The following is a 21,686-nucleotide window of genomic DNA, read 5'->3' on the forward strand; positions in this document are numbered from 1 at the left end:
ATCCGCAACAAACACTACGAAAATGAGAACCAAAAAAGTATTTAAGCCATTCTTTTATTAGTAAATTAACAAAATAGGTTAATTAAATTTTAAATCCTTGATAAAATTACAATTTTCAATAATTTTTGTCACTTAATTTTTTTCGTTAACTCATGATATTATATTGTGTCGCGCCCTGATTAATTTAAATTTTAGAAAAACATTTCTGAAGAAAAAAAAAAGGCTTTAGCAATGAGATTTCAGTTATAAACTGTTTCAAATACAAAATAAATTAATCTCAGCACGCATTTAATAAACGGTTGGTAAAATTCAGAAAACAGATAAAGTTACATATGATATATTCTGGTAACAAGCTTTAAAAACATCACGTAATTGTTAAAGATATGATTGTTTATATTTTATTTTTCCAGTACAATTATTGCATGAAATGCTAACGACCCAAAGTGAAGCAAAATTATCCATTGAAGAATGTTCGCAAATGCTCAATCAAAGAATAAAAAATGAACCGAAGTTTATGTATCGTTGTTCAGAAAGACACATGGTTGAGTAATTTTGAGTAATTTCATGCGTCTCCATTGTCGTTGATATACACTAGTTGTGAACAGAGCTTATATAAACATCACAGAATGATTCTGCCTGCTCTCAATATTCTTTCACTTCTATGATATGCATTTTTTTTGTTGTTTTGTGATGTTGATGTTAAGTTCGAGGCCAATGTTCATTCCATTGAAAGCAATGGGAGCGTACATCCACAGATCATCAGAACTCAGAAGCTGTTCAAATTCAAATGTGGGAAATAGTATCAGTTGTTGTTTCTTTTCAAATTTTAGATGCAGCTAAAGTAAGAAGGATAACCAAGTTGTTACCTTAATTTGAAGCTGTAAAAACTTCACATATTGCACAGCTTCATCAAGCATTGTGCTGATATCCACCTTAGTTCCATTCGGGACCAGACTCTGTAGAATTCTCAGTCTTTCATTTATTCTTTCTCTTCTCTTCTGCACAAATGCAAAATATAAGACCCAATTCCTCGAATTAAACAGTATCATGAAGTGTCAGCAATCAGAAAAATGACTTACTCTTGCATACGCGCTCTGTGTATCAGTTGCAGGGTCTCTATTAGATATTGATTTTCCACTTAACTTTGGCGCTCTAGAATCTTTGGAGTCATCATCTGAACAGCAACTGTTTAAGGTCTGATTCTGAGGGTCAGGACTTGCTTCCTCTTCAGTGTTCCTTAAAGAAGCTGGTTTTGGATTCTTCTTAGATTTCACATTCCTCTTGTTCTCTGGGCCCTATATGAAAATCACGGTTCATGAAGACAAACACGTATCATAAATTCTGCATGAGAAGGAAATGCGAGAAAAGAGAGTAATATAACTAGTAGAATTAAACTTGGTGGTATTCTACCTCAAATGAGCTCCTAAACCTTTTTTCTGATTTCTCCATGCTTCTGCTATTATCCTTTTCTGGTTCAGAAACTAGTATTTGGCGTACATTGTGATCCTGCAAATCCATGTCAGCAAGATTCTCTCTCCCTGACTCAAGACCCAACTCTTGTAAGGAAAAACCAATGGTACTATGAGCACTGTTCTGGGATTGTGAATCTGCATTTGGAGCTTTTGTTTCCATGTTCAAACTTTCATAAAACTGTTCTGGGATTGAGCAGTTACCAAGCAGCTGGTTCATGAAGTCAGCTTCCTCCTCTGTGTACACTTCACTGAGACAACTCATCCATTCTTGAGACATCTCCTCAATATGCTCCATTTGCTTTTTCTTTGGATGCCAGTAACTATAAAGAGAGAGAGAGTGTGTGTATGTGTAATGCAGAATAAGAAGCTCCACTATTTGTTTAAATGCTTGAACGGAAAAGTTGGAGAAACACTCTATTTATAGTAATGCTAATAGAGGGAATGGCTGTATCACTATCCATAAGAAAACATCTGAACTGAATCATCACATATAATTGGCAATAATTATATAGCATAGCATCTGACTAAGTCTCAAAGTACGTCTTTTGAGACATGGGTATGAAAATATTCCACTCTATCTTATATTAAATTAAAGATTGGAGAATGAGTAGTGTGAGGCATGCAGTAAGGAAGTTTGGAAGGTAGGAAATTGAAGGAGATAAAGAAAGAGAATTACACCTGTAATTGGGAGACGTGGGTTATGTATGCGTTGAAAAGGAACATAAAACGGCTGGCAGTTTGAGATCGTGGTGATGAGTCTGAGTTCTAAACTGTTATTTAACCAGACAGCATTATCTGTAACTGGATTTTTGTCCCCTCCACAGTTGTTAAAAACCCATCACATTTTCCACGGACTTCAACTCAAGTTTCCAGAGTAGATTTGAGTTGACACTATATCACATTACGTGGAAAGATGAAATACCAGACTCTTCCTTCTGTCCAGAAGGAAATGTATTATTCCTACAACAAATTTTTGTACGCATTTCTCTTCATTACATAGTTCATTTTTATCCCTTAATAAAGAAATAAAAACTGAACAAAGTTAGTGTTATATTTTCTACAAAGTATATGAGGGGGTCTGAATCACATATGGTTGCTGATAACAGTTTACATGCATGTATAGTATTTGCTCTGGTGGTACATTCATCTCAGGAGATCAGTCTGTGAATGAGTGCAGTTCATGTAAGATTTTTTGGCTAATTATTTTTGTAAGCTGTGACCTAAGGAGAGTGTGAATGCTATGCTGTGCATGTTAAGTTGTCAAAAGACAGTTCCTCCCAAGCATGTTTCCTCTTAACAGTCATGAGAAAATAAGCTTTCAACAGATATACAGTGTAAAACTATCCATGTAAGGATTGTATGGTAAAAATGGACTTAAAAGTTCTATTCAAAATGTTAGGAACAGTTCTGTGTAATTTAACATATGGAATCAATAATCTCAAAGTACATCAAAGAATAGTATAAATTAGTTTGAATTTGGGTTTTTTCACTCCACTTTTATTTGGGGTAAGGCAAGCCAGGCAAGTCCTGCAAAATAATGCTAATAGCTTTAGAGTGAGAAGAATTCAAGTTAGAATCCAGGCTGTTTGCAGTTACGATGACTGCCGTGTGAAAACTGCAATATTTGTGTTGTTTTTAAACCTGAAATAATCGTTATGCATTGAACTCGTGGCCACAAGAATTGTTATTTACACTATACTATACAAAACACTGATAGAAAAGCATCGGCAAATAAAAATACTATCTGAATACAGATTCAGGGCGTAACACACACAGGTCCAGATACATCTTTTATCACTGGCCCTTGAGTTCTTTGAGGAGGCACTCTCTATCAAGTCAATCCATGCCACTAAAATACTGACCACGAATTTTAATATTAATCATGAAACAATTTTCTACATTATAAATTTTAAATTTCAATTATTTTCTAGAATTTAAGAATTCTTTTTCAATGAAAACGTTATAACAAATTACAATTATGCGAAAATATTCTTAAAAATAATTTCAACAGCTGTAGAACTTTTCCGCTTTTTCCAAACGGGGTTAGGATAAGACCCAATATAAAAGTACAAGTATTGGCGTTGGAAGGGTGATGACATTTGTACCATCCTGGTCAATATAAAACCAAACACATGGAACTACTAAAGAAGTAGGTATAGAAAATTGCATAATGATAAATGGCCACAAAAACATATAGCTCAAAACAATTATATAAAACAAAAAGATTCTCAGTTCAACAACTTGAGCGTGATAAATAACTTGAATAAATGCCATAGAAATTCTTAAATTCTTCAAACAATGAAATCATCCCCACCACATCATCACTAATGCCAGAATCCAAAAACCGTAGGGGAAGATGGACACTGATCACTCATTCAGCGATACTGCAACGCAAACAAAAAAAAAGTGGTTATGAAAACCTGTGCAGGAATAATATGGAAAATTTGAAATCCATGCAGATAAATAAAAAATGTTTACCTTAATGAAGCCAATTTCCTTGGCATTACTACGGAAACACTGCCTGCAACACATAAGCCCATACTTCCTAATCAATCCATGAGGGTTCCCACACACGCGGCTGCAGAACAGAAGAACGCATCCCAATCAATCAACAAATCTCATCAGAATAAAGAGAAACCAATTAAGCACCACCAATTCACAAACAGTATAATAATCTGAACTTGGACAGACAAAAAACTAGACAAACAAGAAGACCCCTAAAGTTCTAAAATCCAAAATTAAAAACAGAGGAAAACAATGAAACATAGTGAAACTAGAGGCAGCATATGTATGCCCAACAAAGTTTTAAAGTAAGACATACATTTTTACAAGGCAAGAAATAACCTATTTCACAAGCAATTATACAAAATCACTATGATGATCTCCAATCATATGGTCAGGATCAACACTCGAGACAGCTTACAAATGTATTGGTCCATCGACAACTAAATACCAAAATACCAATTTGCAAATGTCTGGCATTATAGTGCAGTATCTTCACACAATCGTTAAATATCCAAAAAGGATGCTCAATCACTAATCTAAGGACATCCTCAAAGAATATACATCCAATCACAAAACCCGATCTACACACTGATGCACAATATAAGTTCAGATAAACAATCATATGTAAAATTGGTAGCTTTTAACGTTAACAGAGTTTTCCTGCTAAGCGTTTTTAAATAGATATTTTCAAAATTCATTTTTAAAGAAAATCAATTCATCCAAATTAATTATATTTAAAATCAATATTACAGACACGCCAAAACTTCAACAAAATAAAATAGAAATGGTACTAAAAACTCAATTCAAACCCAAACGATGAGGAAAACATTGGTTATCACAAAAACGGTGATACGACTCACTCACGGCTTTCAAATGGGGATCAAAATAAATCCTTCAAACTAAGAAAAAATTCATAATATTAATAGTAATCAAATGGACTAAGAACACGCAGGGAAAAGTATCAACTTTGCCATCCAAGACCACCACTAAGGGAAGATGAATTAGTACCAGGTGCGAGAGCCAGGCCCATAGTTTTTTGGATGGGAGTTCCACACGTTGGAGTGCCCCATGTTGCTGATTTGCAAAGACGAAAACGCAAGAATCCCAAAACCCTAGCCTCCAAGTCGCACAGAAATATGAAAATCAAGAGCGAAATTCTGAAATATATAGTAGAGTGAAAACCCTAGGACGTGTTTGGTCACTCTCTTAATCAATTACTGTTTGCTTTATTTTAAATTTTAAGAAATGTTATTAAATAATAGTTTAAAAAGGAAAGCCAAAAATGAAAAATAAATCAAAATCGCTTTAAAATATATCAAATGAATTAATATGATTTAGTAATTGATTTAATTGAAAAGCTGTTTATTTTTCATTTTTATAAATATTTCCTTGTAAGCGCTAAATTGAATATTTTGTATTAAAATTCTGAGTGATTTGGTTAAAATTGGATTGTCTTAATATCTTCCAAATACCCAAAACTGTCAAAATAATCCTGTATAAATTTTTAAAACATATATAATTAAAAAAAAAAAACACTTTTTCTTCTTTATTCTCAAATGAAACTTGTACATATTTCCAATATATTATAAAATATTTTCAAACTATTTACGGTTAATATCTCACAATATAATAACATATAATAATATTTATATTCTTAATATATTAAAAAATATTTTAAAAATATTTACAATTAATATTTTATGATATTATAATTTATTATCATGTTTTATTATATTTTAATATGATTTATTATACAACATTCTCAAAGTATTTTGATTATCATGAGTATAATTTATTTAATACATATGTTTACTATAACTTCAAAAACTTATGCATAAATATCATCAGAAAAATTTATATATATATATATATATATATATATATATATATATATATATATATATATATATATATCCCATTTGTGAGTCTTTGTGTTTTGTGAAAAATAATAAAAAAAAATTACGAAATTAACAAATAATAATTAAGAAGATAAAATTATAAAAATAAAAGAAAACACAAATGATATATATCTATTTATATTTATATATGTAATTGTTGTATTATTATTATTATTTTATTAAATATTATTATTATTATTATTATAATAGTCAGACATTTCTTAATTTTATTTATTATAAGATCATATTTCAATTATTTGTCCTTTTAATTTGTTTTGTTGTTGATAATTATAGATTATTATGATTAACATTAGCTTTAATATTAATATTTTTGTCATAAATATTATTATTATCATTAGTGTGTTATTATTGGTATTATAAATTTATTAATATTATTAAGATTCATAGTGTATTATTATTATAAGTTTTACGTTATTATATTAAATACTTTTTGCTAAAAAGATTTTTGATGTTTTAAAATTTTTTAATTCATATTAATATTATTATTAGTATTTTTAAAGATTAAATTAATATAATAAAAATTATATTATTATTCTAAAAATTTTGAAAAAAAGAATTGTGCATACATTCTCATATTAAAAATTATTATTATTATTTCGTAAAATTAATTAATTGTATGATATTATAATATCAATTTTATTTATTATATTTAAAACTAAAACTATTATTATATCATTTAGATTTTCTACTTAATTACTTTAATAATAACATTTACAATAATATAATATAATTTTTATAATATTTTATTATATAATATTTTCACCTTTATTATTTTAATATACAAAATAAACAAAATATAATCCGAACTAGTTACATATAAAAATAAATTTTAAAATACATAAATACATCTCATTAGCTTCTAAATACACTTAAAATTTTGATCGTCATTTTTAAAAATCGTAATTACTATGAGATATGAAAATATTTAACCTCCACCCGGAAAGGAAGAAGACTCTGCCTACTGGGCCAGATTGGGCTGGGCTGGGATATATAAACACCTAATTTTGGAAACTCTCCCTGTGTGAAGTAAGTAGCAGAAGCAGAGAGAAAGGTTCAAATTTGAGGGATCATGGCTTCCTCTTCTTCTGCGCCGGTAATTTCCTAGAACTTCGGAATTTCATAGACTCTTTGTATTTATTCATCTGAATTCAGTTTGATGATTGCGATCAGGAAGGTGAAGGTGAAGGTAGAGGTAGAGGTTTAGGGTTATCGGAAGAAGAATACGACCTTATCTATGGCTCTGAATCCGGATGGGTGGAGGCTCGATCTTCTTGCGATCATCTCTCCTCCTTATCCGCCGATCTCAGCCACATTCCGCCTCCGGACACACCCTGCCACACCTGTCAACACCCCTCCGAAAACTGGCTCTGCCTCTCCTGCAAGGAAGTCCTCTGTGGCCGTTTCGTGAACAAGCACATGCTCCACCACTTCCACCACACCAATCACTCTCTCGCCCTCAGTTTCAGGTAACTATTATTATGCTATTCCTCTTTTTCCTTCATGCATTCATTCCCTCATCCATTCCTCCCCTTTCTCTATCAGTGATCTCTCCTTCTGGTGTTTCTCCTGCGACGCTTACTTGGATGCCCAACTCATCCCCCAACTGCGCCCTATTCATCAACTAGCTTATGTAATGAAATTCGGTGAGTCTCCACCACTCCCACTTATTCAACAACATCAACCTTCCTCTGCCCGTTAACTTATATCACTGCTGTTGCTGTTGGATAGTATGTATATTTTCTTTGCCCTCAATTTTCATCTGCACTCTCTATCTAGTTTCGTTTTGCCAATACAGTATGTGGTAATTAAGGGATTTGAAATTCCGGCTAAACAATTGTAAGATTTTACTTCATCAATCCCATGCTTCCTCTTGAGTTTTACTTCACATCTTCTACTCGATTTAGCCTCATAGTTAATTCAGTTCTGCATCCTTTGTGTCAAGCCAGGGTAAAATTTTCGTATTGGTATACATGTGATGGAATGTTTTCCCTTCTTTCCCCTCTAAATTGATTTTACCTAACTCTAGTGAAGTAAGTATGTTGTTCTTAATTTTTGCTTTCCCCGAACGAAACACATACAGAGGTATCGCTGTTTGTAATTACAGGGCTATGCATTTCATTGTGTGAAATGCAAAAGATAAATTTGTTTTACCTGCATGACACTATTTATCATATGATTGGAAAGGAGTAAGCAAGTAACTAATAATAAGTTGAGGTACATCATCTGATTACAGGACTGGATTAGACTCCAACGACACTAGGATTATACTTGATGTTATGTTGAGGATTAAAACATGCGACGATGAAAATCTTGGAGATAAATAAGCTTGAAATTGTTTCATAAGAACTAAAGTTTGAAACTTTCAAATGAGTACATTAGTTATTACAGAATTAGTTTATTTTAATCAATGCTGATAAATTCAATTACAGGAAAAACACTTTTGGTGAATATGCAAACCAACATGATTGAATTTGTCATCCACTTATGTTAATTTAATTTATATTTGACCATATAAATTAAAATTATTTAAGTTTCAAGGAAGATGTATGATCAATCCAAATAAATTGGACAACTTTAAACTACTTAAATTTTGAAGGAAACAATGATTCTTTAAAAAAATGGAAAGAACTAACATGAAGGTATTAGGAATTAGAAGTTTGAGATAAAAATGATAATTTTTGTTGTAAAAATTTAAATATATATATATATATATATATATATATTAAATGAAGAAACAAATAATCATAAAGGAAGTTTTAAGTTAATTAATAATTTTATAAAACATAAATTAGGTGTTAAGTAATGATAAATGGGTTGTAGTCCAAATTAAATTATGGTTAAAGTTTTGTCTTTTGAGATTGAAAGTAAATAAAATCTCCCATTTTTAATGAGTTAATTGGGATTTTTTGAATTTGATGAAAATTGAACAAAGATTGCATTAGAGGCTTTACAATCTCCTCACATGTTTATCTCTCACAAATCAAAGAGTAGTTAGTTATTGGTAAAAACTGAATCGATGAATGCATCCTGATTCAGTACACGATGATAAACAAGAGTAGCGTTTGACCAAGTTTGTTTTCTTGTAATCCTTTTTAATTGATTTGTCAAAAGAGGGTTTGATGGGTGTATGACACCAAGAACTTATTAATCCGACTTACATCACTCTCAACTCCGAAATATAAAAAATTTATGAGTTTTTGTCTATGATATTTTATTACATCACTCTTCAAAATAAAAGTCTCCTTCAACTTTATCATAAGTAAATCCTTATTTGTATTGTCACTTACTGTAATAAGACATGCTTGACTTACTTCTCATTAAAAAAACATTTGATACAAGAATTCATCTTAATCGATCACTAAGAAAAAATTTTAAATTTGATATCATCAATGAGTTTTTCAAAAGAAAATTATTAAACTCAATTCATATATAAAAAATTGACACCAACCAACATTACAATTGAAATTATTTATTACAAACCGAGTATTACAACTTTGAATTTCTCTCTAAAAGTATTTCAATTTTCTTCCAGTAAATATCATCAACCAAAATTTACGATAACCAGGAATGTAGTGATGTAATCTTAGTTTAGCTTTTACTTTAATGCTTTCAGAACAAGCAGCTTGAATTTAGAGTAGTTATATTAATCTGTGTACAAAGAGGCACACTTAAATGCAAGGTCACTTAATAGTCGGATATAGCTCACCAATGTATTTTTTATTTATTATTATTATAATTTGGTTTATTTCCTTTGTATAACAGTTTCACCGGAGAGTTTATTATAGTGTATTGATCTACTGTAACAATTATTAATCGGGGCACCATTTAAACTCACCAGTTTCAAATATATTCTGAATTCATTATTTCATTCTATAGTTTATTGTAAAGACTTAAGAATTTTACATGTAAGTAAGGAACATCATGGTGGGAAAATTTACCTAGTTAACAAAAATTAGTGAAGCAAAACAATGTGGGTAAATTTGCACCAAATTTTGAATACTAGTTGTTGAAAATTTTGATTTTTAAAACCAGAAGTAAAAAAGAAAAAGTTAAAATTTCATTTGTTTCATCCAGTCTCTAAATTTAAAAACTATCATTTTAGCTCAAATATTAATACAACTTTTAGGATTTTTTTTTTGAACTGTGGACTAATTTTTGATGGATTATTTTTCGAGTACTATAATTTTTCTTTATTTGAAAAATTATTCTGATAACTATATACTTTCACAGATAACATCAAATTAATTACTATCTAGTCGACTGTGCTTGGTAGGTACATACTTGAAATACATAATTCTTGTGGCGAGAGGAATAACATATATCAAGATCTCAATTGGTCATAAACGACGATTAGTGTCTTCAAAAATTACTATATCATTCAAGACTACTGTATATAATCCTCCAACCATAATAAACAGAAGTACTTAAATAAAAGCTAAATTTCTTTTTATCTAAAATATGTTGAAAATCTTAATCTGAAAAAAATTGTGGAAGTATAAAAAAAGAGCACATCCCTCTATGGAATTGGAGGGAAGATGCGTGAGTGGGGAGATATTACATAGTCCTGGATATAATATTTAGAATTAGTTGCGTGAGGGATCCAATGAATCTCACTCATGTTTGGTATCTCAACATAGGACATCACAAACTCTCCACTCTTCTCCAGCTTTCCTCTCTTGCCTGCCCTCAGTATAAGATTACCATGCTGGTAGGAAAATATTCCTTTCCTCAAATGAATTATATCGCCTGAATCAAAAGCATTGCATTCATCTCCCCAAAGCTGAAGATGAACTGCAGCTGTCTCATCAGCTACAAGAGTCAAGCATATCCTATTCTTCCCTTCTAGTGCAGTGCTGCCTTTCTCCAAAACTATAAACTTACTCTCTATGTTGTTATGAGCTGCAGGCACAATATCTTTGAGAAGAACCATATCTGATTTGTTCCTCCAAGACCTCCACTTCATTTAATATCATACATGTCATGAAACATGGGTTTTGGGTTAAAATGGAAAAAATAATCAGCGATCAAAGTCAGCACTAGTGTACTACCACTACACTCAAAAGCTTAGTCAAAGAAATCTTAGAAATATGTTTTTTTTTCAAATGAAAATAAATAAATGAAACAAGATACTTTTATCCAAAACCAGTTTGGAAAAAAATTGTCGACTAGCACCATTGCTTGCTTTAAAAACCAAAGATACAATTAACTAAATGATGTGATTGTACATATCATTCTTAAAAGATAGATCATTTGAGTTTTCAAATCTTAGACTTCAAGAAGATGACAAATCTCAAAAGGTTCTTCAACAATGTCATTATTTTTGTTCACGAGTTCGGAATTGTAAAATTGAACGAAGGTAAATCACCAAAAAATCAAGTAAACATTTGCTCATACTATAAAAAAATTCAGTTCGAGGAACTTGAAAAAAAAGTTCTGTAGTGTTTAACTATACTCTTGTTTTCAAAAGCTATTCTCATTTTTTTGTTGACCATAAGAAATAAACAAGAATTATATATAATTTATTCATTACATCGGATGTTTAAAAAAACAATGATTTTTTAAGCAATATGACCAAATTGTTACCAGTGATTAAATTATGCCCAATTTAGTCATTGCAAACAATTTGATCATTCTGCTTAAAAATAAGTCTTCGTTTCTTTTTTAACATCTAAGGTAATAAACATGTAATGCATTATTCATTTTTTTATGGTAAACAAAAAATGACAATATGGATATGTGCATGTTGTCAGTGCAAGTTTTCCAAAAATTGAATCTCTGGTATTTCTCTTGTTTGATTGTTCATTTGCCGCACCACTAGTCATTATTAATCCTGAATATGAAAGTCGGAAGGTCCAAGATCAGATGTTACCAGTTTGACTTCAATCTACACTTTCGAAGTCTGTTCTTTCTCATGTGCTTGGAGCCAGTCATTTCTATGAAGTTTGGGACAAGATTCATGCATACTTTGGACTTCAAACTAAGTCTCTAGCAAGAATTGTGCATTACAATGTGTGTTGTTAGACTGAAATCTAAATCTATGGAAGAGTATGGTCTTAAAATTAAAAGCTATGTTTCTTTCATTGTATATTTTGTCTCTGTACAGCTTCTTAGACATTTGTGTCTATTAATCCCTCTTGTACACAAGATTCAATGTGTGAAAGCAGTAAATAAAAACATTCTGTTCTTATTCAATTTTCACTCTCTTTTCTATGTTCAAATTCTCTAAGAAGATTCTACAACAATTCACCTGAAATATGATCCTGGAGTGAGTTACCTCACAAGGAAACTGGAAAATAAAAAAGCATTCTATTTAAAAAAGCATCTATTCCTCTACATAACAAAAACAGAGGAACAAAAATATCTAATCCATTCATAACCATGAAAAGATCATGAGTGGCAATGCAATCTAATTGTCTCATCATAGGACAATTTGCAACAGAAGTAAAATTTAGTGTGGTTCTAGCTTTGATAAATTACCTGCTTAACTTTGTTCCAGTATGACAAGCGAACTTCCCTCTCCAAAACCTCTTGGACACAGACACGTTGTGGAGGTCTTGAACATAAGCCCACTCGTAGATGAACTGGAAGTTTGATCTGCATAATATAGACCATCAACCAAATTGAATATGAAAATACTTGGTACACAACTTAGGCAAAAAAATGTAAATTCCACATGTAAAATATTCCATTTTATTCGTATTCAGTAAAATAGTGTCCTACAAAAATTAATAACTTAGTCATAAACAAAAGCATAGTAAAATACATCCATTTAATCATTTATAAGTTGGGAAAATATAATGTTTGCTTTAAAGTGTTAAGAAATGTGACCCAAAAACAACAGTTTCACTTCAATGATTTTCTCATCATTGAATATAGCCACAGCACAGAAATTTAGTGTCACATTCATGAATAATATATCTTTCAGCTTTAGTGTCTAGAGGCCACACAAGCTTACGCATGGTTTTTTATTTTTCTCCAAACAAAGTGAAATATATGAAAAAAAAAGGTTGGGCAGGACAAGAAAGCAAGCAGCACAAATAATGTCAAGCAATGCATGTGAAAAACCAATTACTAAAATTGTGAACATACAAATGGTGTGAGAACCAAAGGATTGGACGTGTTCAACATTCCATATCCAAATCAACTATCCTCTGAAAGAAAAAGAGAGTACGAACTGCTACAGCAACAACAGCAGGAAAAGCTCATGGATGTCGTACACAAAAACACTGTAAAAGAATTATGAGAAGAAAACAAATTAACTACAATACAGTGCACAGAATAAGATTATTAAGCAGTAAACAAAACACCAAAAAGTGGAAGACTTGAAAATATTTAAAGCAATTACTGTTCTCTTTAAAGCAATAAATATTTTGCTTGTCACAAAAATCTTCCTGCATAACTCTGTACCAAAGACGGACAAACTCAGCCATTGGCTGTTATTTTTATTTTTAAACAAAATCATCAATAAACATTTTGTAAACCATATGGTTAAAAACTAATATAACTAATGAAGTAAAAAGTAAAACTCTTGCTACAAAAGAAGTGAACTAAGGAAAATTATAGTTTTTCAAGAACTTCTTTGACCTGTTACTCATACACATGGAATGTTGATTCAGCTTGTAGAACAAGGAACGTTGACATGCTTGTGTCCAAATTCCAATGCTAGAAATTCACTGTGAAATACTATTTTCTTCCTCAATTCATTTATCATCATTTTCCTACATGTCATCAACTTTCTCCATGGCCTCAATTATAGATAGGTAGGTGCTGTCGTCAGGAGTGATGCCTTTACTTACCATTTCTTTGAGGAGCTCTTCAGCATGCTCACCTTCCCCATTTTTGCACAAACCTTGTATAAGAGCATTGTAAGTGAGAATTGTAGGATCAAATCCTGTAGTCAACATTTCATCGCGAACTCTAAACGCATCCTTCATATCACCTCTTTTACTGTAACCACTAATGAGTGTGTTGTAACTAATGTGATCAGGTTTGATCCCCCTTCTCTTCATCTCATCAAGAAGCTGTTTAGCTTCTTCCACTTTCCCCTCTCTGCAGTATCCTTGCATCAAGGTGTTATAAGTGATTTCATCAGGAAGAACCTTCATGTTATCCATCTGTTTCAAGAGTTGAAATGCACTATCAATATTACCATTTGCACAATGACCATCGATCAAGGCGTTAAACATTACAGCATCTACCAACAAACCTTCTTGTTGAACCTTATTAAACAAGGCATCTGCTTCTTTCATTCTATTCCTTTTACCCAAAACAGATATAAGTGATGTATACGTGACCAAAGTTGGCTGAATCCCTTTTCCCACCATTTCATCAAGAAGGCTAAAGGCTCTCTTTGCATCCCCGCATCTACAATAACCATTAATCAATATGTTATAAGTAACAGCATCAGGCTTCATGCCTTTTTCTCGCATTTCTTTTATCATATTATCAGCCTCCCCCATCCTTCCTTCCATAAACAGTGCATGAATAAACAAATTGTATGTAACCAAAGTTGTCGTTACACCTTTACTTATCATCTCATCCCTGCATGCAAAAGCCTTATCCAGATCCCCTTTGTTGCAAAACCCATCAATCAACGCGTTATATGTTACTGCATTTGGAACCAAGCCAATTTCTAACATTTTACAAAGTAAACCAGTAGCCTCCTCGAGTCTTCTTTCTTTACACAACCCAGATATGAAAGAATTATACGTATAGCAATCAGGCTCAAGACCTTTATCTTTCATTGTTTGAAAGATCACACGGGCCATTTGGAACTTCCCTCTCAAACAGTGTCCATGTATAACAGTGTTATATGTGACAACATTAGGCTTCACCCCAAGAGCCTCCATGTACTCAATGAACTCCTTTGCCTTCTTCAACTTCCCTTCTTTACACAAGACATTAACCATGATGTTGAAAGTGTACACACTAGACTTTATCTTCATCGTAAACATCTCAGCATACAAAACCCAAGCCATGTGAGTCCTGTTCAGTCTTAAAAACAGACTTAGCATCTGATTGCAAGTCTCAATGTTGGGCTCAACACCCTTTTCCTTCATCAAGTAGAAACACTCCAAGACCTCATTGGGCTTCTTGAGTTCACAATAGGCCCTGGCCAGAAGGTCAAAGATGAGACTTGTCTTGGCATCCACGCGGTCGCGGGAAAGTTCCAACTCATAGAAAATAGTTTTGTTTGTGACAGTGGAACATAGAATGAGGCTCTGTAAGAGGTTGATAGAGGGTTTGGGAGATGGGAGGCAACAGAGGATGCAAGCAGCGAGGGAAGAGGTGGTTAAGTCGAGGGAATGAGGGTGGTCATTGAGATGGGAGAGAAGCTGAAGGACGACTTGGGGTTTGTGGCGGAGGGAGGTTAGAGTGGAAGAGAGAAGAGAGGGAGTGTAGTGTGGCGCAGCATGTTTGATGAAATGCCACTGAGAAGATTCGATGGAATTTAAGAGTTCGGATTCGGTGATTGGTGTGACGATGGTGGGAAGGGAAAGAGAACTGAAAGTTCGGAGATTGAAGGGTTTGGATTTGAAGATTTTAAGGAATTTCATAATGGATGGTGAAATCTCAGTGGAAACTTTGTAAGCATACCCCAAAGTTCCTTCAGATCTCACAAACTTTAAGAGCCCATCAGCCAAACCCCTAGCAAAACCAGGCTGTGTTTGGACACAGACCTTCACAGCCTCAAAGGGGCAAAAAGCAACATCAGCAATAACCTCAGCAGAAGCGGAACCAGCAAGGTAAATCAAATGGGCATTAAAAGAAATTCTTCAAACTAAAAGAAAATTCATAATATTAATAGTAACCAAATGGGCTAAGAACAAGCAAGGAAAAACATCAACTTTGCCATCCAAGATGGCCACTAAGAGAAGATGAATTAGTACCATGTGCGAGAGCCAGACCCATAGTTCTTGGGATGAGAGTTCCACACCTTGGAATACCCCATGTTTCTGATTTGCAACGACCAAAACGCAAGAATCCCAGAACCCTAGCCTCCAAGTCGCACAGAAATATGAAAATCAGGAGCGAAATTCTGAAATATATAGTAGGTGAAAACCCTAGGGCGTGTTTGGTCACTCTCCATAATCAATTACTGTTTCTTTTATTTTAATTTTCAATAAATGTTGTTAAATTATAGTTTAAAAAGGAAAGCAAAAAATGAAGAAGAAAAAATCAAAATCGCTTTAAAATATATCAAATGAATTAATATGATTTAATTGAAAAGCTGTTTATTTTTCATTTTTATAAATATTTCCTTGTAAGCGCTAACTTTAATATTTTGTATTAAAATTCTGAGTAATTTGATTAAAATTGGATTGTATTAATATCTTCCAAATACCCAAAACTGTCAAAATAATCCTGTATAAATTTTTAAAACATATATAATTAAGAAAAAAAACACCCTTTCTTCTTTATTCTCAAATGAAACTTGTACATATTTTTAATATATCATAAAATATTTGCAAACTATTTACGGTTAATATCTCATAATATAATAACACATAATCATATTTATATTCTTAATATATTATAAAATATTTTTAAAATATTTATAATTAATATTTTATGATATTATTATTATCATGTTTTATTATATTTTAATATGATTTATTATATAACATTCTGAAAATATATTTGATTATTTTTAATAAAAATAGAAATTGAAAGAGTAATTTTAAAATTTTTATATAAATTAATAAAAATGTTGTATTTACCTTTTTTTATGATAATAAATAATAATAAAATTATAATTACTATTATCATTATAATTATAAAATTAAATATAAAATAATTTTTATTTTATTATAATTAAATTTCATTAATAATACTTAAGTTTGAAAAATAATCAAATAATATTAAATAAATAATCACTTAAAAAATAATATTAATAAAATAATTTTTTTTGTTTACAAAATAAAATTGAAAAATAAATGTAAAAGAAAAAAACTATTCTTTATCTATAAATACAAATATATAAAAGTTTATTATAATATAAATGAATAATGTATATTAAATATTAAATTTTTAAAATATATATATATATATAATTATATAAATATAAGAAAAAAATGGGTAAACAAAGGTCCGCTACTGCTGGAGTCTATTATGGTCAAGTTTGATCTGTTCTACAGTTCTGACCATATGGATTTAGTTGAGTAATGAGCTTGAAAATCTTGGAGATAAATAAGCTTGAAATTGTTGCATAAGAACTAAAGTTTGAAACTTTCAAATGAGTACATTAGTTATTAAAGAATTAGTTTATTTTAATCAATGCGAATAAATTCAATTACAGGAAAAAACACTTTTGCTAAATATGCAAACTAAACATAATTGAGTTTGTCATCCACTTATTTTATTTTTTTTAATTTACTTTATATTTGAAAATATAAATTAAAATTATTTTTAAGTTTCATTAAATTTTGAAGAAAAACAATGATTCTGAAAAAAAAAATAGAAAGAACTAACATGAAGGTATTACTAATTAGAAGTTTGAGATGAAAATAAAAATTTTTATTTTAAAAAATTATATATATATATATATATATATATATATATATATATATATATATATATGTGTGTGTGTATTAAATAAAGAAACAAATCATCATAAAGGACGTTTTAAGTTAATTAATTTTTTTATAAAACATACATAAACTAGGTGTTAAATAAATGGAGTGTAGTGCAAATTAAATTATGGTTAGAGTTTTCTTTTGAGCTAGAAAGTAAAAAGGTCTTCCATTTTTAATGAGTTAATTGGGATTTATGGCTTTGATGAAAAAATAACGAAGATGGCATTGGAGGCTTCATAATCACATGTTTATCTTTGCAAATTAAGAGTAGTTAATTATTGTTAAAATTTAGGATAACAGATTCTCCTAACCCAATTTGTAACAAATAAATCTGTTCGTTTATATTGAATATCCATTTAAAAAATACATATGGATTTAAAAATATATATATTTTTTATAAATATTTTAAATTAAAATTAAATAAAATTGAAAGATATATAAATTATATTTTATTTTTATTTTTTTTGTTAGTAGCTAATATCTACAAATACAAATAATATGATATTCGTCCTTCATTTATTTATAAATAGATATTAAAGTACTTGTTATGCACTACTCATAGATAATAAATACCCATCAAATAGACCTTACTTGTATTATCATTAATAATAGATCCTTATTTGTATTGTCATTCATTATAATAGAAAAAACTTGATTGACCTTCTATCACTAAAACTTTAGATTAAAAAACTCATCTTAATCTGTCAACAAGATGAACTTTTAACTTTAATATCACTAATGAGTATTTAAAAAAACAATAATCAAGATAGGTAAATATAAACTCAATTTATATATAAAAATTTGACATCACTTTTAATCACTACCTTAAAAATAATATTATAATTTAAATTATTTATTACAAACCGAATATGATTGATAAATTAAATTTATGTATTAAGGTGTAAACTTTAATTAGAATATGATTTGTATATTTACAAATATTTATTTACTACAAGTATAATCGTATAAAACTGAATATTTATAATATATTTTGCGGACTAAAATGTTAATTAGATTGATTAATTTCAAATAAAAGAAATTACATAAAAAGAAAATTAAAATAAAAAAAAAATATCATGAGTAAGAAATAATAACTAAATGTAGTTGTCCAAGTTGGAAAGATATGAAATAGGTTCCTTAATTGTGGTGAGTGAAGGTGACGTAACAGATTGTGGTTGTAAGTTGGAACAAAAAAGAAAAGAATACAGAAAAAAGGAAAGAAATTGGGTCAACGTGGGATGAGGATGAAGCTTGGGAGCGAAGAGGTGAACAGGCATGGATCTCTGATGTTGGTGATGGATGAAGAGGCCACCAAATCCAATCCCAAGCTAACCCTGTTGCCTCTCATAGCTCTGATATTCTATGAAGTATCAGGGGGTCCTTTTGGAGTAGAGGATTCGGTGAGAGGAGGGGGTGGTCCTCTTTTCTCGTTACTCGGATTCTTCATTTTCCCTTTAATATGGAGTATACCAGAAGCTCTTGTTACGGCGGAACTTGCCACCACCTTCCCTCAAAACGGTGGATATGTTATCTGGATTTCCTCAGCCTTTGGACCCTTCTGGGGCTTTCAGGAAGGCTTCTGGAAATGGTTCAGCGGTGTCATGGACAATGCTCTTTACCCTGTTTTGTTCCTCGATTACATCAAACAGTCCTTGCCTCTGTTTGACCAATTCACTGCTCGAATCCCTGCTCTCTTAGTGATCACATTTTTACTAACTTACTTGAATTACCGTGGCCTTCACATTGTTGGCTTTTCTGCTGTTATGCTTGCCCTGTTCTCACTTTCCCCATTTCTTATAATGGCCCTTCTTTCCATTCCGTTAATAAGACCAAGGCGGTGGCTTGCTGTAGATTTTGGCAAGGTGGAGTGGCGAAGATACTTCAATAGTATGTTCTGGAATTTAAACTATTGGGACAAGGCAAGTACCCTTGCGGGGGAGGTTGAAAATCCAAGTAAAACGTTCCCAAAAGCACTTATTGGAGGACTAGTCTTGGTGGTCTCCTCATATTTGATCCCTCTCCTTGCGGGAACAGGTGCTTTGGAGTCCTCGCCAAGTGACTGGGCAGATGGTTATTTTGCACAGGTGGGGATGTTCATTGGCGGTTCTTGGCTCAAACTCTGGATTCAAGTGGCTGCTGCTATGTCTAACCTCGGCTTGTTTGAAGCAGAAATGAGCAGTGATGCTTTTCAACTTCAAGGGATGAGCAAAATGGGAATGCTTCCAGCTGTATTTGCTTCAAGGTCAGATTTTTTTTTTCTTCTCACACCTTCCCCACCAATTTCCTCACCCCCATTGTGCACTCAATTGAAAGCAAGACAAAAACATTCAACATTCACATTAATTGGGAAAAATAACATTGATGTTGTACTATCTACCTTCTAGGTCTAAGTATGGAACGCCCACGGTTAGCATTTTGTTCTCTGCCACTGGAGTTATCTTCCTGTCGTGGATGAGCTTTCAGGAAATAATAGAGTTCCTCAATTTCTTATATGCCGTTGGAATGCTTCTTGAGTTTGCAGCTTTTATTACTTTGAGGTTGAACAAGCCAAATCTTTACAGACCTTACAGAGTTCCGTTACCGACATTTTGGGCGGCCATGCTATGTTTGCCTCCTGCTTTATTGCTTATTCTTGTAATGTGTTTGGCTTCTTCAAGAACTTTCATAGTGAGTGGAGCTGTAATTCTCCTGGGGTTCATCCTGTACCCTATCTTAGTTCAAGCCAAAAATAAGAACTGGATTCTGTTTGAAGAAGACTCACCTTGCTTGCATTCATCTGGCTGGCAGCAATGTCACTCAGTTGTTTCTGAACTGACTGACCTCGACCAAGAAAATAAGGGTGTTGAGCTTCTTGTGGCCTCACCATTTGCTAGTGGTGAAGAAGAGTTGCGTTTAGTGCAAAGTGATTCTAAAGTCTAAACCAACATGGCAGGATCTTCTCTTCACATGATTTTTGGCAGCAACTTAAGCATATGACGTGTCTCGCAGCCTTTGACATTGCCGAGGTAGCAAGAACAGGAGCGTGGTTTTCTGTTATGCCAGGGCTTATTAATTCCAATAAGCTGTGAAAAACGAACGTTAAAGAGCAGAGGTAGAAATCGGGGATAGCTGAACTTGGCATAACGAAATCTTTGTGTTGTATCTTATTTAACATTTAGGATTGCCATCAACTATACACAGAAATATAGCTATTTTCATCCTTTGAAAATACTTAGTTATACTGAGGGATTTAATTAGGATTCAGTTTTACCAGAACTTGTTTCCAATGTCTCAATTATTTATTACCACATCGTTCAGAGCTTGAGTTTGTACCTTAATCATCTCGATATTTGGTTTGACTGTCGAAGCAGTGTTGGGAAGCTTATTTCTAGCTTAGCATTGTGTACTAAGTATTCAGTACTCTGTAAGATTAGTGAGGAATGGGAGATCCAAGGCAACGTCTTTGAATACACGTTTGGAGCAGATGTTGGAGAAGGAGAGTTTAACAGTAGCCTGCAGTGTATGAGCTACTCAGCTAGACTTTTATTTACTGTAGACAACGAAAATAATGGATGTAAAAAATTATATTTTACCCATTCACTTTTAGAACTGTCACGTGGTAGGAGCTTCGTTTGGCAGTCTTGTTTAGACAAATATGTTTTGTTCCCGTTTGAAGCTAACATGGAGGGACTTGGAGAGGTTTAGAGAAAATGAAACAGTGAAAAAAACTATCACTGTTACTGTTTTACCATTGTTTATATAAGAAAAAATAGGCAGAATACAAAGAGTCATCAGTCCTAACCCTAACCCTAAAGAAGGGATCCCATACATGATAATAAAAGAACATTACATTTCAACACTCCTCCTCAAGCTGGAGCATATAGATCATATGCTCCAAGCTTGGAACATATAAATTGAATTCTAGGCCCTCTTAAAGATTTAGTTAGAATGTCTGCAAGTTGTTCATTAGAGCCGACAAACTCAGTAACAAGATCCTTGGATAGTAATTTCTCTCTAACAAAATGACAATCAATTTCTATATGCTTTATTCTTTCATGAAACACCGGATTGGAGGCAATGTGAAGGGCTGCTTGATTATCACAACATAACTTCATCTGCTCATTTTCACAAAATTTCAACTCTTGAAGGAGTTGTTTAATCCACACTAGTTCACATGTAGCTAGAGCCATAGATCGATATTCTGCCTCTGCACTAGATCGAGCAACAACACTTTG

The 21,686-nt window shown here is 31.9% G+C and overlaps 5 protein-coding genes across 16 annotated transcripts; 2 read left to right on the forward strand and 3 right to left on the reverse strand.

The window, feature by feature from the left end:
• Positions 1-471: 471 nt before the first annotated feature.
• On the reverse strand, positions 472-3,483 carry LOC114173645 (transcription factor bHLH84-like). Its single transcript, XM_028058146.1, has 5 exons — positions 2,151-3,483; positions 1,411-1,792; positions 1,080-1,295; positions 867-998; positions 472-773 (listed from the first exon to the last, which is right to left on the reverse strand). The coding sequence occupies exons 2-5, from the start codon at positions 1,765-1,767 to the stop codon at positions 660-662; spliced, it is 819 nt and encodes a 272-aa protein (XP_027913947.1). The 5' UTR covers positions 1,768-1,792; positions 2,151-3,483; the 3' UTR covers positions 472-659.
• A 128-nt stretch (positions 3,484-3,611) lies between these two features.
• Positions 3,612-5,189, reverse strand: LOC114173646 (40S ribosomal protein S29). The gene is made up of 3 exons (XM_028058147.1): positions 4,986-5,189; positions 3,951-4,050; positions 3,612-3,856 (listed from the first exon to the last, which is right to left on the reverse strand). Exons 1-3 carry the CDS (start codon positions 5,045-5,047, stop codon positions 3,848-3,850), a joined length of 171 nt encoding a protein of 56 aa, XP_027913948.1. The 5' UTR covers positions 5,048-5,189; the 3' UTR covers positions 3,612-3,847.
• A 1,693-nt stretch (positions 5,190-6,882) lies between these two features.
• On the forward strand, positions 6,883-7,781 carry LOC114174051 (histone deacetylase 6). The gene is made up of 3 exons (XM_028058793.1): positions 6,883-6,989; positions 7,067-7,362; positions 7,439-7,781. The coding sequence occupies exons 1-3, from the start codon at positions 6,966-6,968 to the stop codon at positions 7,593-7,595; spliced, it is 477 nt and encodes a 158-aa protein (XP_027914594.1). The 5' UTR covers positions 6,883-6,965; the 3' UTR covers positions 7,596-7,781.
• A 2,471-nt stretch (positions 7,782-10,252) lies between these two features.
• Positions 10,253-15,902, reverse strand: LOC114172886 (pentatricopeptide repeat-containing protein At2g15630, mitochondrial-like). Of its 12 annotated transcripts, none has more exons than XM_028057088.1 (4): positions 15,787-15,902; positions 13,693-15,585; positions 12,374-12,490; positions 10,253-10,853 (listed from the first exon to the last, which is right to left on the reverse strand). In XM_028057088.1, the coding sequence occupies exons 1-4, from the start codon at positions 15,787-15,789 to the stop codon at positions 10,413-10,415; spliced, it is 2,454 nt and encodes an 817-aa protein (XP_027912889.1). In that variant the 5' UTR covers positions 15,790-15,902; the 3' UTR covers positions 10,253-10,412. The 12 variants fall into 12 exon arrangements, 10 of the variants coding, with proteins under 10 accessions (XP_027912889.1, XP_027912907.1, XP_027912902.1 ...); XM_028057106.1 differs by lacking the exon at positions 13,693-15,585 and adding an exon at positions 12,986-13,122 and having other exon boundaries at positions 15,787-15,900; XM_028057101.1 differs by having other exon boundaries at positions 13,693-14,010; positions 15,787-15,900.
• Positions 15,903-18,630: 2,728 nt separating this feature from the next.
• Positions 18,631-21,310, forward strand: LOC114172952 (probable polyamine transporter At3g19553). Its single transcript, XM_028057126.1, has 2 exons — positions 18,631-19,714; positions 19,857-21,310. Exons 1-2 carry the CDS (start codon positions 18,711-18,713, stop codon positions 20,389-20,391), a joined length of 1,539 nt encoding a protein of 512 aa, XP_027912927.1. The 5' UTR covers positions 18,631-18,710; the 3' UTR covers positions 20,392-21,310.
• The last annotated feature ends 376 nt before the right edge of the window (positions 21,311-21,686 follow it).

The sequence above is a fragment of the Vigna unguiculata genome, chromosome 2 (assembly GCF_004118075.2).
Source record: "Vigna unguiculata cultivar IT97K-499-35 chromosome 2, ASM411807v1, whole genome shotgun sequence".
NCBI classification, from domain to species: domain Eukaryota; kingdom Viridiplantae; phylum Streptophyta; class Magnoliopsida; order Fabales; family Fabaceae; genus Vigna; species Vigna unguiculata.

Coding starts and splice junctions, on each gene's coding strand:
- LOC114173645 (XM_028058146.1), bottom strand. CDS start 1,767: ATGGAGCATATTGAGGAGATGTCTCAAGAATGGATGAGTTGTCTCAGT. Junction 1,296..1,410: donor GGTTTAGGAGCTCATTTGAG/GTAGAATACCAC, acceptor ATTTTCATATAG/GGCCCAGAGAACAAGAGGAA. Junction 999..1,079: donor CACAGAGCGCGTATGCAAGA/GTAAGTCATTTT, acceptor GCATTTGTGCAG/AAGAGAAGAGAAAGAATAAA.
- LOC114172886 (XM_028057087.1), bottom strand. Junction 12,491..13,692: donor AAGAGCTCCTCAAAGAAATG/GTAAGTAAAGGC, acceptor TATATTATGCAG/ATCAAACTTCCAGTTCATCT. Junction 10,854..12,373: donor ACTGGAACAAAGTTAAGCAG/GTAATTTATCAA, acceptor TATTAAATGAAG/TGGAGGTCTTGGAGGAACAA.
- LOC114174051 (XM_028058793.1), top strand. CDS start 6,966: ATGGCTTCCTCTTCTTCTGCGCCG. Junction 6,990..7,066: donor CTTCCTCTTCTTCTGCGCCG/GTAATTTCCTAG, acceptor GATTGCGATCAG/GAAGGTGAAGGTGAAGGTAG. Junction 7,363..7,438: donor TCTCTCGCCCTCAGTTTCAG/GTAACTATTATT, acceptor TTTCTCTATCAG/TGATCTCTCCTTCTGGTGTT.
- LOC114172952 (XM_028057126.1), top strand. CDS start 18,711: ATGAGGATGAAGCTTGGGAGCGAAGAGGTGAACAGGCATGGATCTCTG. Junction 19,715..19,856: donor CCAGCTGTATTTGCTTCAAG/GTCAGATTTTTT, acceptor TCTACCTTCTAG/GTCTAAGTATGGAACGCCCA.
- LOC114173646 (XM_028058147.1), bottom strand. CDS start 5,047: ATGGGGCACTCCAACGTGTGGAACTCCCATCCAAAAAACTATGGGCCT. Junction 4,051..4,985: donor GGGCCTGGCTCTCGCACCTG/GTACTAATTCAT, acceptor TCTGTTCTGCAG/CCGCGTGTGTGGGAACCCTC.